At 36.6% G+C, this 17,566-nt stretch overlaps 1 protein-coding gene across 8 annotated transcripts in view; it reads left to right on the top strand.

Moving 5' to 3' along the window:
* ITSN2 (intersectin 2) overlaps window positions 1–17,566 on the top strand; it is a 165,188-nt gene that overhangs the window by 23,143 nt on the left and 124,479 nt on the right. For 5 of the 8 annotated variants that reach the window (XM_060116782.1, XM_060116780.1, XM_060116781.1 and 2 more), the window contains exon 2: window positions 3,500–3,560. The exons of the other annotated variants lie outside the window; for them this stretch is intronic. In XM_060116782.1, the coding sequence (XP_059972765.1) occupies window positions 3,533–3,560 (28 nt within the window). In that variant the 5' untranslated portion in view covers window positions 3,500–3,532. The remainder of the gene's footprint in view (window positions 1–3,499; window positions 3,561–17,566) is intronic. 8 annotated transcript variants of the gene reach the window in all.

The raw sequence follows: 17,566 nt of genomic DNA, 5'->3' as shown, positions 1-17,566 counted from the left end.
ACTATACATAAAATAGGTAAGCAACAAGGATTTACTATATAATACAGGGAACTATATTCAATATCTTGTAATAACCTATAATGGAAAATAATGTGAAATATATATACACATACAAACATATATATAAATAAAATTTTTAAAAGTCATCTGAACAATCCAGATATAGTTGGGCAAATATAATATAATATTTTGCATTAAAAATTCCTAAATATAGCATATATAAAAGTTTTAAAAAGAAGCTTATTGCTTTCAACAAATTATGCTACCATATTCAGATGTTATCACAGTCAGTCAGATGTAACCTATGTACATACATGTTATAACGTGGTACCTGCATGCATGGGTGGCTAAACCCCATGTACCAGGTGAAGAATATTGTGTAATACCAGTACCTTCAGCTTCCCTAAGGGGATTTGCCCTCCCTGCCCCTCACATTATTTGATTTATTTTTTTGGTTTTATTTCAGGATTATACCTGTGATTATTGAGCATTTGTTATGTGGCATGTACAGAGTACATGATGACTAGCTAGAGATTCTAGATAGATGATCTGTAAGTTTTGGACCTAGATCTAACTGATAAAGGCTTTGTGACTGTGGGATCCTATTCCTTATTTGTCTTTTGTAAGCCTGTGCTTTTTCTTTAAGCTATCTTTGGAAATGCACATGCTTTTATGCAGTTATAAAATGCATTGTAGGTAATGCTTTTGGAGGATTTCTCCCACATTTAAAAAATCTCAGGAGAGGGGTGTGGGATGAATTGGGAGATTGGGATTGACATATATACACTGTTTGTACTGTGTATAAAATAGATAACTAATGAGAACCTACTGTATAGCTCAGGGAACTCTATTCAGTGCTCTGTGGTGACCTAAATGGGAAGGAAATGCAAAAAAGAGGGGACATATGTATACGTATAGCTGATTCACTTTGCTGTACAGTAGAAACTAACACAACATTGTAAAGCAACTATAGTCCAATAACATTAATTTTTAAAAAGTGGATGCAGTAAACATATTAGAGTGCAAAGTAAATAGTTTGCAATTACAAATTAATCAAGCAGAATGAAGATTAGAACAAAAAGGAGTCAAGGAAATCTTTTTTAAAAGTTATGGTAGCAATTATTGTTAACTCTATTTTCAGATATATTAAAGTATATTTTGCCTAAAAAATAAATTAAAAAAAATTAAATCTTGGGGAGAAAAATTCTCTCCTAATAAAATAGGGGTCTAGCTACTGCATATCTTAAGTCAGTAGTTTCTTTGCAAGATTTGGCTTATTTTGGTTTAACATTACTTATAAATAATTTAAAATTGGGGAGGTAAAAGTGTTATACTTGTTTGTAGAATTTTTTTTTAAATTTATTTATTTTTGGCTGCATTGGGTCTTCGTTGCTGTGTGCGGGCTTTCTCTAGTTGCGGAGAGCGGGGGCTACTCTTCATTGCGGTGGCTTCTCTTGTTGCGGAGCATGGGCTCTAGAGCGCAGGCTCAGTAGTCGTGACGCACGGGCTTAGTTGCTCCGCGGGATGTGGGATCTTCCCGGGCCAGGGATCGAACCCGTGTCCCCTGCATTGGCAGGCAGATTCTTAACCACTGCGGCACCAGGGAAGCCCCTGTTTGTAGAATTTCTGTATTTGAGGAAGTTGTAATCAAAACTTGATTTATGAAATTTCCTTCTGTGTTCACTTTATTTAGCTGGTGACACCACGCTTCACCCAGTCTCACAGAGTATCATTCTGGGAGTCATCTCTTTGCTTCCTTTTTCTCCATGATCTCTTATGTCTAAAGAGTCCTTGAGTTCTACCTGCTTTAAACACTTCATTGCTTCTCCAGTTCATCCCTTCTCTCTTCCTGAGGCCACTGTTCTAGATCAGGTGCCAGATAGCATTCTTATCGGTGCCAGATACTCTAACTGATCTCCCCGGTGCAGGCTTGGCCTTTTCTTCACAATTGACTGTCTTATTTTAAGTGAAATATGACTGTGTCCCTCCTTAAAACCTTTTAAAACTTGTCAGCCACAGGTTCAAGTACAAGGTTCTTAACATTATAGTTTTAACTAATTCTTACTCACCTGTTGAAGCTCTACACAGTACCTCCTCTAGGAGTTTTTGACCACCCCACCATAGTTTAGGTACTATTTTTCTGTATAGGAAGCAACTCCAAACCTGGAGTTAACATTACCTTTTGAGAAAGAAGTGAAGAAAACTAACTGGTACATGGGTAAAATGTCCTCCTTCCTAAGAAGAGTATAGTGACAGGTGAAGTCTAAGTGTTGTAAAAGGTTTAAAGTTCCATTGCAGTGAAGCTTAAAAAAAGAATGTGCACTTTGAGAGGGAGGGTGGTTTATCATGGTAACGTACAGAAAAGCTGGGAGTCAGAAGACTAAAACTGGCAGTGCCATTCCAAGCATTATTGGGGGTTTGCTCATCCCTACTGCCCAGTCCTTGCTTATCCCTGTTGTGTAGGTAGATGTGTTAGACTGCTGATGCCTGGTATCGTTAAACATTTTAATCACAGTTAAATCCCTTTGCTCACCACACAATGATCTGGCCAAAATTTAGTAGATGATCGTTTGCTTTATAGGAAGAAAAGCTGCTGTTTGTTCTCTTAGCCATTAAATTTATCGTTATAAATGAACAAGCTGGATTTATATACCAGTTCTTTAGTGACTTACCTTGGTGGTCCTACTGGTACAGTCATCTTTCCCCTTGAGCACACTGCATTCACTATGATACGGTACCTTGTAACACTTCTTGGCAGCTAGTCAGCCAACTTCTCTGGTGACACCTTCCACCACGACATGCAACTCCTTATGCCTTCTTTGTTCAGATGGCTTGTGCAAACATTTTTCCTCAGGCTTCTAAAAATGTTAATATTTAAATGAGAAGCCTGCGCACCGCGGCATGTGGGATCTTCCCAGACCAGGGCTCAAACCCATGTCCCCTGCACTGGCAGGCGGATTCTTAACCACTGTGCCACCAGGGAAGCCCAATATACATGTTTTAATAGTTACTTTTAGTCCATTTTTATAAACCTGTAGAACTTAATTACAGCTATGCTACATTTATTTTGGATATTTTTCTTGTTTGGGGATTTGTTTTGAAGAAGAAGAGTATTATGCATTTCCAAGTTATTGTACAATTAATTTATAGAGTTGGTTTCTTTGAAATAAATTCTTGCCTAGTTGTAACAACCCTCCTCTTTCCCAAATTTCTACAAAATTGGTTCATGCCAAAGGTTTCTCTTATTAAGTATTTGCTATTAAATATGACTGTTTTTCTTTTAAATAGTTTTATTTTAAAGGCAGTACCATTACCCAACAAAATCTCCTACCCTTCCCCAAATGTAAATTCTGTCTGTTCAGCAGCATCCAAAGCCCTGCATTGTTTTTTGTTGGAAGTGTGAGCTGAAGGGGACAGACATTCCTACTCCTTAGCGGAAGCACTAAGCTGCAGTCTGCCCTTGTTGTGTTATTAATGGCACAATGTTTTCATGTTGTAGATGGCTGAGTGCTAGCAAGGAAAATTCAGGACCATGGCTCAGTTTCCCACAGCTATGAATGGTAAGTAGCTTGCTTGTGGCAAGAGAAAGAGGTTATGAGATTTTTTTTCTTTGGTAGAGGTTATAAAATATCCATTTAGATATTTTTCCTTAAGCTTATAAATGAAAAACTTAAAGTATTCTTGTCGAAAGTATTTAGATAGTTTATTTCAGAACATTGCATGTATCTTCTATTAGAATAATATGCAGTAAATCCTATGGCTCAGTATAAGCATGTTCTGTAGTATCATCTGGAATGTGGTGCTTGCCTTTGAGCAGTTAAGGATAACCTAAACAAACATTGTGTTTAATGCGTAAAACTGGAGGACAAAAAGCTTAGTGCCATAAGTGGAGAATATTAAAGGTGTTTTTGATAGCATGAGATGATTGTAAACTGATTAAACCAGTAAATATTCAATTATTAATATGCATATAAAATTGATTCATTTTCCCTTTTATAAAGGATTATGTATGCCTATATCCAATTGTTTAATAGGAAACATATTAGAGGAAAATGTTTAGGTAATTTCAATAATAAAAAGTTTTTAAAGATCTTTTTTCTGATTCTAGCTTTATTTCCCAGATACACGTTAATTACCCTCAATAGGTCTTGTTACTGTGTATGTTATTTATAATTGAGAAAACGCATTTTTTTTTTTTTTTTTTTTTGAGATACGCGGGCCTCTCACTGTTGTGGCCTCTCCCGTTGCGGAGCACAGGCTCCGGACGCGCAGGCTCAGCGGCCATGGCTCACAGGCCCAGCCGCTCCGCGGCATGTGGGATCTTCCCAGACCGGGGCACGAACCCGTCCCCTGCATCGGCAGGCGGACTCTCAACCACTGTGCCACCAGAGAAGCCCGAGAAAATGCACTATATTTTTAAAATCACTAAACAAATCAAAGATGCTGAGTTCTTAATTTTGAGGTAAATTTTATTAGCTAATTAAAAATATAAAGAAATAGAGGGTCCAGTCAATAATTCTTTAACCCTTGAATTGAAAACCATAATAGTAAAGAACACTAGAAAGAAAGAAAGAGGAAAAAATCACCAATAATTCCACCACCTTCACAAAGGGATTGTGTTAATGTTACCATCTAGTATTTGATCAATTATATTAAAAAAAAAAAGTGTTCTCAGTCATAGGGCCAGATCAGTACATTGTTTTTTTGTTGCTGTTTTTTAAAATTAATTAATTTATTTATTTTTGGCATTGCTGGGTCTGCATTGTGGTGTGCAGGCTTCTCATTGTGGTGGCTTTTCTTGTTGCGGAGTACGGGCTCTAGGCGAGCAGACTTCAGTAGTTGTGGCATGTGGGCTCAGTAGTTGTAGCTCATGGGCTCTAGAACACAGGCTCAGTAGTGTGGTGCACGGGCTTAGTTGCTCTGCGGCATGTGGGATCTTCCTGGACCAGGGCTCGAACCTGTGTCCCCTGCACTGGCAGGCGGATTCTTAACCACTGTGCCACCAGGGAAGCCCAAATCAGTACATTGTTAGTAAAGAAAATATATGTTGTATATCTAAAGTTTTAAGACTCAGGATTGACCTTGTGAGATTTAGAAAAGTTTTAGAAAAATGAATTATTTGCATAAAAAGTAAAAATAAATTCAGATGTGTGATAGGATTCTGTCATTTAAGAATGGACTTGAGATAAGGGTTTTGTTGTTTTTTGCCTTTTCAAATGTGAGCCTTTCTCCTTCTCTAGAAATGGTATGGGATTATAATTATTTGAGGCCATGGATAATTTTTTGAAATTAATTTTTTTCCATAATGAGTGATAAATGTAAATTTAGAGTAAGGGTAATAATTGTAGTAGTAATGTGCTCCACTCAAATTTGAGGGTTTCTGTGCCCCATACAAAGGAGTTTGCTGTAAACACATTGTTTAGTTATAAACTTCAGCCAACATGTTAAGCAGGTTTATAAACAAAATGAACATGAAAGAAACCAGTACACACCTGGTCTTTCTTCATTTTTTTTTTCCATTCTCTGAACATTTACGGATCACTTTGTAGCTCATTGCATTATACATAAAATATTGGAAACAAACGATGTTCAATAACAAAAAAAAAGATTACTTGAATAATTGTCTAAAATGTTGTAAAGTTAATTTAGGAGTAGTATATAGGAATAAAGATAGTAATTTTTCTTAACTTTTTTTTTGAATTTTATTTTTTTATACAACAGTTTCTTATTAATTATCCATTTTATACATATTAGTGTATGTATGTCAATCCCAATCTCCCAGTTCATCCCACCACCACCCCCCTGCCACTTTCCCCCCTTGTTGTCCATATGTTTGTTCTCTACGTCTGTGTCTCTATTTCTGCCCTGCAAACCGGTTCACCTGTACCATTTTTCTATGTTCCAGATAGATGCGTTAATATACGATATTTGTTTTTCTCTTTCTGACTGACTTCACTCTGTATGACAGTCTCTAGATACATCCACGTCTCTATAAATGACCCAATTTCGTTCCTTTTTATGGCTGAGTAATATTCCATTGTATATATGTACCACATCTTCTTTATCCATTCATCTGTCGATGGGCATTTAGGTTGCTTCCATGACCTGGCTATTGTAAATAGTGCTGCAGTGAACATTGGGGTACATGTGTCTTTTTGAATTATGGTTTTCTCTGGGTATATGCCCAGTAGTGGGATTGCTGAGTCATATGGTAATCCTATTTTTAGTTTTTTAAGGAACCTGCATACTGTTCTGCATAGTGGCTGTATCAATTTACATTCCCACCAACAGTGCAAGAGGGTTCCCTTTTCTCCACACCCTCTCCAGCATTTGTTGTTTGTAGATTTTCTGAAGATGCCCATTCTAATGGTGTAAGGTGTTACCTCATTGTAGTTTTGATTTGCATTTCTCTAATAATTAGCGAGGTTGAGCAGCTTTTCATGTGCTTCTTGGCCATCTGTATGTCTTCTTTGGAGAAATGTCTATTTAGGTCTTCTGCCCATTTTTGGATTGGGTTGTTTGTTTATTTAATATTGAGCTGCATGAGCTGTTTATATATTTTGGAGATTAATTCTTTGTCCGTTGATTCGTTTGCAAATATTTTTTTCCCATTCTGAGGGTTGTCTTTTTGTCTTGTTTGTAGTTTCCTTTGCTCTGCAAAAGCTTTTAAGTTTCATTAGGTCCCATTTGTTCATTTTTGTTTTTATTTCCATTACTCTAGGAGGTGGATCAAAAAAGATCTTGCTGTGATTTATGTCAAAGAGTGTTCTTCCTATGTTTTCCTCTAAGAGTTTTATAGTGTCTGGTCTTACATTTAGGTCTCTAATCCATTTTGAGTTTATTTTTGTGTATGGTGTTAGGGAGTGTTCTAATTTCATTCATTTACATGTAGCTGTCCAGTTTTCCCAGCACCACTTATTGAACAGACTGTCTTTTCTCCATTGTATATCCTTGCCTCCTTTGTCCTAGATTAGTTGACCATATGTGCGTGGGTTTATCTCTGGGCTTTCTATCCTGTTCTGTTGATCTACATTTCTGTTTTTGTGCCAGTACCATATTGTCTTGATTACTGTACCTTTGTAGTATAGTCTGAAGTCAGGGAGTCTGATTGCTTCAGCTCCGTTTTTTTTCCTCAAGACTGCTTTGGCAATACAGGGTCTTTGTGTCTCCATACAAATTTTAAGATTTTTTGTTCTATTTCTGTAAAAAATGCCATTGGAAATTTGATAGGGATTGCATTGAATCTGTAGATTGCTTTGGATAGTATAGTCATTTTCACAATATTGATTCTTATAATCCAAGAACATGGTATATCTCTCCATCTGTTTGTATCATCTTTAATTTCTTTCATTAGTGTCTTATAGTTTTCTGCATACAGGTCTTTTGCCTCCCTAGGTAGGTTTATTCCTAGGTATTTTATTCTTTTTTGTTGCAATGTTATATGGGAGTGTTTCCTTAATTTCTCTTTCAGATTTTTCATCATTAGTATATAGGAATGCAGGAGATTTCTGTGCATTAATTTTGTACCCTGCAACTTTACCAAATTCATTGATTAGCTCTAGTAGTTTTCTGGTAGCACCTTTAGGATTCTCTACGTAGAGTATCATGTCATCTGCAGACAGTGACAGTTTTACTTCTTCTTTTCCAATTTGTATTCCTTTTATTTCTTTTTCTTCTCTGATTGCCGTGGCTAGGACTTCCAAAACTGTGTTGAATAATAGTGGCAAGAGTGGACATCTTGTCTTGTTCCTGATCTTAGAGGAAATGCTTTCAGTTTTTCACCGTTGAGAATGATGTTTGCTGTGGGTTTGTTGTATATGGCCTTTATTATGTTGAGGTAGGTTCCCTCTATGCCCACTTTCTGGAGAGTTTTTATCATAAATGGGTGTTGAATTTTGTCAAAAGCTTTTTCTGCATCTATTGAGATGATCATATGGTTTTTCTTCTTCAATTTGTTAACTTGGTGTATCACGTTGAGTGATTTGTGTATATTGAAGAATCCTTGCATCCCTGGGATAAATTCCACTTGCTCGTGGTGTATGATCCTTTTAATGTGTTGTTGGATTGTATTTGCTAGTACTTTTTTGTGTGTGTGGTACGTGGGCCTCTCACTGTTGGGGCCTCTCCTGTTGCGGAGCATAGGCTCCGGACGTGCAGGCTCAGCGGCCACGGCTCACAGGCCCAGCCGCTCAGTGGCATGTGGGATCTTCCCCGACCGGGGCACGAACCCACGTCCCCTGCATCGGCAGGCGGACTCTCAACCACTGCGCCACCAGTGAAGCCCTGTTTGCTAGTATTTTGTTGAGGATTTTTCCATCTATATTCTTCAGTGATATTGGTCTGTAATTTTCTTTTTTTGTAGTATCTTTATCTGGTTTTGGTATCAGGGTGATGGTGGCCTCATAGAATGAGTTTGGGAGTGTTCCTTCCTCTGCAATTTTTGGAAGAGTTTGAGAAGGATGGATGTTAGCTCTTCTCTAAATGTTTGATAGAATTCACCTGTGAAACCATCTGGTCCTGGACGTTTGTTTGTTGGAAGATTTTTAATCACAGTTTCAATTTCAATACTTGTGATTGGTTTGTTCATATTTTCTATTTCTTCCTGCTTCAGTCTTGGAAGGTTAGACCTTTCTAAGAATTTGTCTGTTTCTTCCAGGTTGTCCATTTTATTGGCAGAGTTGCTTGTAGTAGTCTCTTAGGATGCTTTGTATTGCTGTGGTGTCTGTTGTAACTTCTCCTTTTTCATTTCTAATTTTATTGACTTGAGTCCTCTCCCTCTTTTTCTTGATGAGTCTGGCTAATGGTTTATCAATTTTGTTTATCTTCTCAAAGAACCAGCTTTTAGTTTTCTTGATCTTTGCTATTGTTTTCTTTGTTTCTATTTCATTTATTTCTGCTCTGATCTTTATGATTTCTTTCCTTCTGCTAACTTTGGGTTCTGTTTGTTCTTCTTTCTCTAGTTCCTTTAGGTGTAGGGTTAGATTGTTTATTTGAGATTTTTCTTGTTTCTTGAGGTAGGCTTGTATTGCTTTAAATTTCCCTCTCAGAACTACTTTTGCTGCATCCCTTAGGTTTTGGATGGCCATGTTTTCGTTGTAATTTGTCTCTAGGTATTTTTTGATTTCCTCTTTGATTTCTTCAGTGATCTCTTGGTTATTTAGTAACGTATTGTTTAGCCTCCATGTGTTTGTGTTTTTTACATTTTTTTCCCCTGTAATTGATTTCTAATCTCATAGCACTGTGGTCAGAAAAGATGCTTGATATGATTTCAGTTTTCTTAAATTTACTGAGGCTTGATTTGTGACCCAAGATGTGATCTTTCCTGGAGAATGTTCCATGTGCATTTGAGAAGAAAGTGTAATCTGCTGTTTTTGGATGGAATGCCCTATAAATATCAATTATATCTATCTGGCCTGTTGCGTCATTTAAAGCTTATGTTTCCTTATTAATTTTCTGTTTGGAAGATCTGTCCATTGGTGTAAGTGAGGTGTTGAAGTCCCCCACTATTGCTGTGTGACTGTCGATTTCCTCTTTTATAGCTGTTAGCAGTTACCTTATGTATTGAGGTGCTCCTATGTTGGGTGCATATATATTTATAATTGTTATATCTTCTTCTTGGATTGATCCCTTGATCATTATGTAGTGTCCTTCCTTGTCTCTTGTAACATTCTTTATTTTAAAGTCTATTTTATCTGCTATGAGTATTGCTACTCCAGCTTTCTTTTGATTTCCATTTGCATGGAATATCTTTTTCCATCCCCTCACTTTCAGTCTGTATATGTCCCTGGGTCTGAAGTGGGTCTCTTGTAGACAACATATATATGGGTCTTGTTTTTGTATCCATTCAGCAAGCCTGTGTCTTTTGGTTGGAGCATTTAATCCATTCACGTTTAAGGTAATTATTGATATGTATGTTCCTGTTACCATTTTCTTAATTGTTATGGATTTGTTTTTGTAGGTCCTTTTCTTCTCTTGTGTTTCCCACTTAGAGCAGTTCCTTTATCATTTGTTGTAGAGCTGGTTTGGTGGTGCTGAATTCTCTTAGCTTTTGCTTGTCTGTAAAGCTTTTGATTTCTCCGTTGAATCTGAATGGGGTCCTTGCCGTGTAGTGTAATCTTGGTTGTAGTTTCTTCCCTTTCATCACTTTAAATATATTATGTCACTCCCTTCTGGCTTGTAGAGTTTCTGCTGAGAAATCAGCTGTTAACCTTATGGGAGTTCCCTTGTTTGTTGTCATTTTTCCCTTGTTGCTTTCAATAATTTTTTTTGTCTTTAATTTTTGTCAGTTTGATTACTCTGTATCTCAGCATGTTTATCCTTGGGTTTATCCTGCCTGTGACTCTCTGCACTTCCTCGACTTGGGTGGCTATTTCCTTTCCCAAGTTAGGGCAGTTTTCGACTCTAATCTCTTCCAGTATTTCCTCCGGTTCTTTCTCTCTCTCTTCTCCTTCTGGGCCCCATATAATGCGAATGTTGTTGCATTTAGTGTTGTCCCAGAGGTCTCTTAGGCTGTCTTCATTTCTTTTCATTCTTTTTTCTTTATTCTGTTCTGCAGCAGTGAATTCCACCATTCTGTCTTCCAGGTCACTTATCCATTCTTCTGCCTCAGTTTTGCTGCTGTTGATTCCTTCTAGTGTATTTTTCATTTGAGTTATTGTATTGTTCATCTCTGTTTGTTTGTTCTTTAATTCTTCTATGTGTTCATTAATTCTTCTAGGTCTTTGTTAAACACTTCTTGCATCTTCTCGATCTTTGCCTCCATTCTTTTTCCGAGGTCCTGGATCATCTTCACTGTCGTTATTCTGAAATCTTTTTCTGGAAGGTTGCCTATCTCCACTTCATTTATTTGTTTTTCTGGGGTTTTATCTTGTTCCTTCCTCTGGTACAAAGTTCTGCCTTTTTGTCTTGTCTGTCTTTCTGTGAATGTGGTTTTCCTTCCACAGGCTGCAGAATTGTCAGTTTTTTTAAACTTCTGAAGAATTGACAGCTAATGCAGACTGTAGTACTTAGGAGGTACTTATCCTCCTACTTAGTTTATAAAATAGCTGAAGATTGAAGATAATCTTGTATATATCTAATTTATGTCCAATTCAGGGTTTAAGATCTTATTGAAATAAGCATCCATGTATAGCAGAGAACCTTCAAAAGCAGTGTTTGCTCCTTTAGTAAATTCTCAGTTATTGATTGGGTTAAAATTTTTTCATGCCCAGTACCATTGGAACTTGTCTCTAAGTGCCCTCCCTACACCAAGCTGTTTGTCTAAATACTTCTGACATAGTCTTCAGATTTTGCCATGTCTACTTTATCATCCTGAGACTAACCACAGACATTTTAGACTTTTTTGGTTCTTCGAGCTGTGTTGTCTAATATAGTAGCCATTAGCTACATGTGGCTGTTTAAATTTATATTTAAATTAATAAAAATTAAATTTAAATTAAGAAAAGTTAAGTAAAGTAAAAAATTCAGTTCCTCAGTCACACAGCCACATTTCAAGTGCTCAAAGCCATGTATGGCTAGTGACTACTGTATTGGACAATGCATATACATATCAGAAAGCTCTGTTGAACAGATGTTCTTTTCTTAGTCTGTTTGCTTCGCCTCCCATCTCCTTAACAAAACTAAAAAAGATCATTGCATTGTATTTTTAACCACTTGTGATTTTTACTTCTGATGTCTTCTGCACCAGCAGAATCATCCTTTCCAAAGCCTTCCTTAATCATGGTAGGTTTGCTTTCTGCTCTTCAAAAATTTAATGAAATTTTAAATACACAGAGCATGATATATGAGCCATTAGGTGATAGGCAAGAGGCCACTTCAGATACATGTTGCTACCAGTTGACATTGTAGTTTAATGTGGCTTGTTTCAGCCTCAGAATTGTGGGGTTACTAAAGACTGTTTATGTGAGTATGAAGTGCTGAAGCCCATGACAGTGGCTCTGTCTAAAATGTGGAAGAGAGAAGGGAGAGGGAGAGAAAAGGAACAGCTAGTGGCTTTAGGAGGAAAAAAATACCGTTTTTAACTTTAGAGCTTTATTACCTTTTTAGAATTTTAGAGCTTGTTACTGTTTTCAACTGTGTAGTTAAGAAATTTTTGTTGAGCATTGGACCTGTAGAATCAGCTGTAGTGTTGTACTGCACATATAACCCAAGCATTTATTACTCAGGTCCCTACAGTTGAGACTTTAGTTCTATCTAGACCAGTATTCCAGTTGTGTTTTAGAGATTTAAGTTAGTACTGGGTCAACATATATCATTTGACTATTACTTTGAATTGGAGAAATGTACCAATGAAGACTATTTCTGATATCATTTAATTTTTATAGCATACAAGTGGGATATAACCTTTCTGAATCATGTATGTTCAGAACTATGTGTTAGAATACTGCTGTTCCACTACCCAGCTATGCAGCTTAACCATGTGGAACTTATTTGTGTGTGTGTATGAACATATGCATATGTATGTATATCTATATATGTAAAACAGGGATGACACTACTTACTGCATGGGATCTAGCATACTATGGATGTCCTGTAAATGTGTATTTTTCCTGCTACATAGACAATAAGAACATATTTGACAGAGCCAGTAGATGAGACTAAGCAACAGAAATCTTTATGAAAATACCACATTCTCAATTTAGTGATGAATTGGGGGGCAGTGGATAGAATTGTAATAGATTTCTAAAGTGATCATCAGACAATGTAAAAGATTTTATATTTTTAAGGACATATTGAAAACATCAACCTCAAAACTTAGGTTTTCCTGCCTTTCTATAAGACTTATGAATAAATGTAGATTAACCTTAGGATATATTTTACTTGAAGTTCAAAATAATAGACTGTTGGCTCTTTAAAAGGTTCTGTTAGTATATATTCTAAATAAGAAAGCTAGAATTGGATCAACTATTTTAAAATTGGCTTGGAATTACATATATTTCATAGTTTTCTTATTTCTATGTGACTTTTCCTTTCTGTAAAATTCTAGTGCATTAATAACTTATGTTTTAATACGGTCATTTTTGGGGAAGTGTTCAGATTTGAAGATTATTTGAATACTACTTAAAAGTTATTCCTTCTCATATGACTTAGAACATTTTTATTCTGTTAGTAACATTAATCATGATAGTATTTAATCATGATTGTTGTGTGTGACTCTCTTGGCTGGTGGTGTCCCTTAAATATTAGAAAGTCTCTGAGCTCATTTAAGGGGTTCATTTTATTTCTGTACCACTCGTCCTTACACACATTGGTGCCCTATAAATGTTTGTTGAATGAATGTACAATATATTGTAGGTGTCAGGGTTGCTGGTTGGACTCATGAAGAACTAAGCAGTAAGCATTATCAGATAGGGTGAGTTGGCCACTGCAAAAACAGGTACCCAAAGAAAGGTGAGGAGATAGTAGTATATAAGAAAGTGTTATAATGTGATAAGGATTGACACAGATTCCCTTCTGCTGAAACAGACTTCTCTGTAGTCTTAGGATAGCACTCTGTCACTGCCTGGGGATGATGTATGTTAGAGCAGCTCAAGCTTCCCCAACCAGACTGTTCAGACTTAAAATAGTCGTAAGGTTTCTGACTAAAAAGCCTCACTTTCAGTATTTTCTGGCAAGAGTACCTTTATCACTAGAAGAACCTGAGAAAGATTTTAATGCTCTGCCTTCTCCTTAATTATGTTGTTCCCTGGGATTGGGTTGAGTAAGGAAACTAATTTATTTAGCACTCTCCATGTGACAGGCATGTGTTAGATGCTTTATATTTTTGTTTTAAGTTGGGTTTATTGAGATATAATTCACCCCTTTTAAATACAGTTTGGTGAGTTTTGACAAATGTATATAGCCATGTAAATTGGGATATGGAACATTTCCATCACCTAAAATTTTCCTTTGTCCCTTCACCTTACCCTTAGCCACTGGCAACCACTGATCAGATTTCTGTCTCTATAGTTTTGTCTTTCCAGAATATTATATAAATGAAATACACAATAGGTAGCCTTTTGTATCTTTGTGGCTTCTTTCACTTAACAGAATACTTTTGTGATTCATCCATGGCGTTGCATATATTTCTCTTTCTTGTCAAGTAGTATTCCATTGTATAAATGTGTACCACAATTTGTTTACCCATTCATCTGCAAAAGGCATTTGGGTTACTTCCAGGTTTTGGAACTTTAGACATAATGTCTAAACCTGCTATAACCATCAGATGACAGATTTTTATCTGGAAATAGGTCTTTATTTCTCTTGAGTAAATCCCCAAGGGTTATTATTGGGGCGTTATTTTGGTAAATGTATATTTAACTTCATAAAAAGTTGCCAGACTTTTCCAAATTATCTCTTTGCCTTCCCACCAGCAATGTGTGAGAGTTTTGGTTGCCCAGCATCTTTGCCAGCAATTTTTTTTAAATTCCAGACATTCTAATAGGCATGTAGTGATATCTTATTGTGGTTTTTGTATTCACTTCCCTGATGATCAGTGTCATTGAACATCTTGTCATATGCTTATTTGCCATCTGTGTATCTTTGATGTGTCTATTCAGATCTTTTGCCCATTTTTAAAAGCAGGGATTGTCTTCTTATTGAGTTGAATCTGTAGTTCTTTAGATATGCTGCATATATGTCCTTTATCACATATGTTTTGCAGATATTTCCTCTTAGTCTGTAGCTTGTCTTTTCATTTTCTTAATACTGTCTTTATGAGAGCAGAGGTTTTAGATTTTGATGAAGTTCAATTTATCGAAAAATTTTTAATGGTTTGTGCCATTTGTGTCCTAAAACGTCTTGCCTTAACCAAAGTCACAGAGATTTTCTTCTTTGCTTTCTTCAGGAAGTTGCATAATTTAGCCCTTACATGTACATTAGATATGATCCATTTAGAGTTAATTTTTGTATATGGTACAAGTTTGAGATTCTTTTTTTTTTAATATGGATGTCCAGTTCTTTAAGCACAATTTGTTAAAAGACTATTCTTTCCCCAGTGAATTATCTTGATATTTTTGTTGAAGTCAACTGACAACATATTTGTAGGTCTATTTCTTTTTAATTATCATCAAGGTGCAGATTAAGACCCTTAATTAAGCCTGCATGGATTCTAATCCCGCCTTTAACATTTGCCGACTTTATTACCTTGGACAAATTATTTAATCTCACCATGCCTCTGTTTTCTCCTCTGAAAAACAGTGATAGTAATAATAGTTACCTCATAGAATTCTTGTGAGACTTAATAGAAACAATACATGTAAAACTCTTAGAAAAGTACCTGACACATGGTAAGTTTTGTTAAATGTTAGCTATTGTTATTTTGTCAGTCTAATAGATAAAAAATGATATTTAGTGTTTTTTAGTGTGGATATGTTACATATTACGTGTAATATTTACAACAACCCTGAGGAGTTAAGTAATACTCTTGTTTATAGAGGTGGCAATCAAGGTACAGAGAATGTGAGCATCTTATCTATATACATTGGGAGACAGTGTAGTGTAGAGAGTTCAGGCTACCTAGGTTCTAATCTCAGTTCTGCCACTTGTTAGTTGTGTGACCTTGAGCAAGTTACTTTACCACGATGAGTTTTAGTTTCCTCATCTGTAAAATGGGGGTAATAGTGCAGTACCTTATGTATAAGGTAGTGGTGGTAGTCAGTGAGTTACTGTCTTTGAAGTCCCTGACCGATAGGGCTCAATAAAGGTGAGTTGCTTCCATCTTTGTAATCCTTTTTGTTGTGGTCATTATTTTTTTTATCATCAGCATCATTTTTCCAAAGTCATACAGTATTAAATCAGTTCTGTAGCCACACTACTTGCCTTTCTAGTCACAGGAATCATGATTGGTTAATTTATTTATTTTATGATAAACTAATAAAGTAGGTTTTTTTTTTACCATTGTATGGTATTTATTTAACAAGTGTGTAGGGGGCTTCCCTGGTGGCGCAGTGGTTGAGAGTCCGCCTGCCGATGCAGGGGACACGGGTTCGTGCCCCGGCTCAGGAAGATCCCACATGCCACGGAGCGGCTGGGCCCGTGAGCCATGGCCGCTGAGCCTGCGCGTCCAGAGCCTGTGCTCCGTAAAGGGAGAGGCCGCAACAGTGAGAGGCCCGCATACCGCAAAAAAAAAAAAAAAAAAAGTGTGTAGGTTTAGCTATTTTAGGTCTTTAGTTCTTCAGTACATCTGTTCTTTCCTTCCTCCCTCTCTCCCTTCCTCCCCACCACCCCCACCAACCCCACCCCCAGTTCAAGGCTTATGGGATCTTAGTTCCCGGACCAAGGATTGAACCTGGGCCACCGCAGTGAAAGCACCAAGTCCTAACCACTGGACTGTGAGGACATTCCCTGTTTCTTTATTTTTAACTCTAATCTTAAATCTTGTCTTTAAGAGAGGATGTTTATAGATTTTTTTAAAAAATCCAGTCATTTAAGGCTTAGAAATACTAAATCCATCTAGTGTTTAAAATTATAGTGGGCACCTATATTTCAGTGATATGCATTCCTGTAAACAACTTGTAAGGCAGATTTTTATGGACTCTAGTCAGCAAATATGTGTGAGTTTACATACCTAAACATATTTGGTTTCTTATTGGTAGAAGCTGAGTAAACTGAAAAGGTAATCAGAAATGAAGTATAGATGATTATTAGCCATGTTGAATATATAGCTTTAAAGACCTCCACAGAAAGCTGATACAACTATATGTGAAGGATAGACAACAGAAATATTTGTAAATGACTCTTGTCTTTCCCCAAGCCCTGATCTTGCCTCTCTGCTTTTTCTCTACTCCAATTTTTTCAGACATTTATTCCTCAATCATTTTTAAGTGTTTGTGCTGGGTACTCTGCCAGTTCCGAGCATAGAAAGATAAACACACAAAGCTCTTGTCCTCCAAGGGCTCATAGTCTGGTAGAACAGATGGATAGAAAACAATTACAGAACCTTTTTAAGTGCTCTATAGAAGCATGGAGAGGTCTCTTGAGAATCTAGAGGAGGAAGCAATTAATTTGACCTGCAGGTGTCAGGAACCTCCTGGAGAAAGTGACGCCTGCCCTGGACCTTGAAAGAGAAAGTTTGAAATGCAAGACGGTGATATGAATGGCAATCCAAGTAAAGGGAACATATGTCATGGGATGAGAAAGAGGATGTTATGTCTATGGCGTTTGTAAGAATTTACTTTTCTGAGATAGGGATACACTACCAGCATTCTTGTTGTTCTTGGTTTTGTTTTGTATAGATTTCTTTCTTGTTAAATAGTAAATAATAGTATCACGATTTTCATTTTTCTACATATTTTTAATATAATCAGTGTTCAAATTTTTTTTTTAATTTTTTTATTTTTGGCCATGCTGCACTGCTTGCAGAATCTTAGTTCCCCCACCAGGGATCAAACCTGGGCCCCCTGTGCTAGAAGCATGGAGTCCTAACCACTGGACCGCCAGGGAATTTCCCCCCCAATTTTTTAAGATACATTATTCCAAGGGAAAATTTGGTTGCTTTGACATGTAAAAGAGACACATATTTTTAGATTCAAATGTCAATTTATATGTATCTCCTTTACATTTTGTTGCTGGTCTTTTTTTTTTTTTT

The sequence above is a fragment of the Mesoplodon densirostris genome, chromosome 14 (assembly GCF_025265405.1).
Source record: "Mesoplodon densirostris isolate mMesDen1 chromosome 14, mMesDen1 primary haplotype, whole genome shotgun sequence".
Classification (NCBI taxonomy): domain Eukaryota; kingdom Metazoa; phylum Chordata; class Mammalia; order Artiodactyla; family Ziphiidae; genus Mesoplodon; species Mesoplodon densirostris.
Note: the sequence above shows the minus strand (reverse complement) of the source record. Positions and strands in the feature narration are given on the sequence as shown.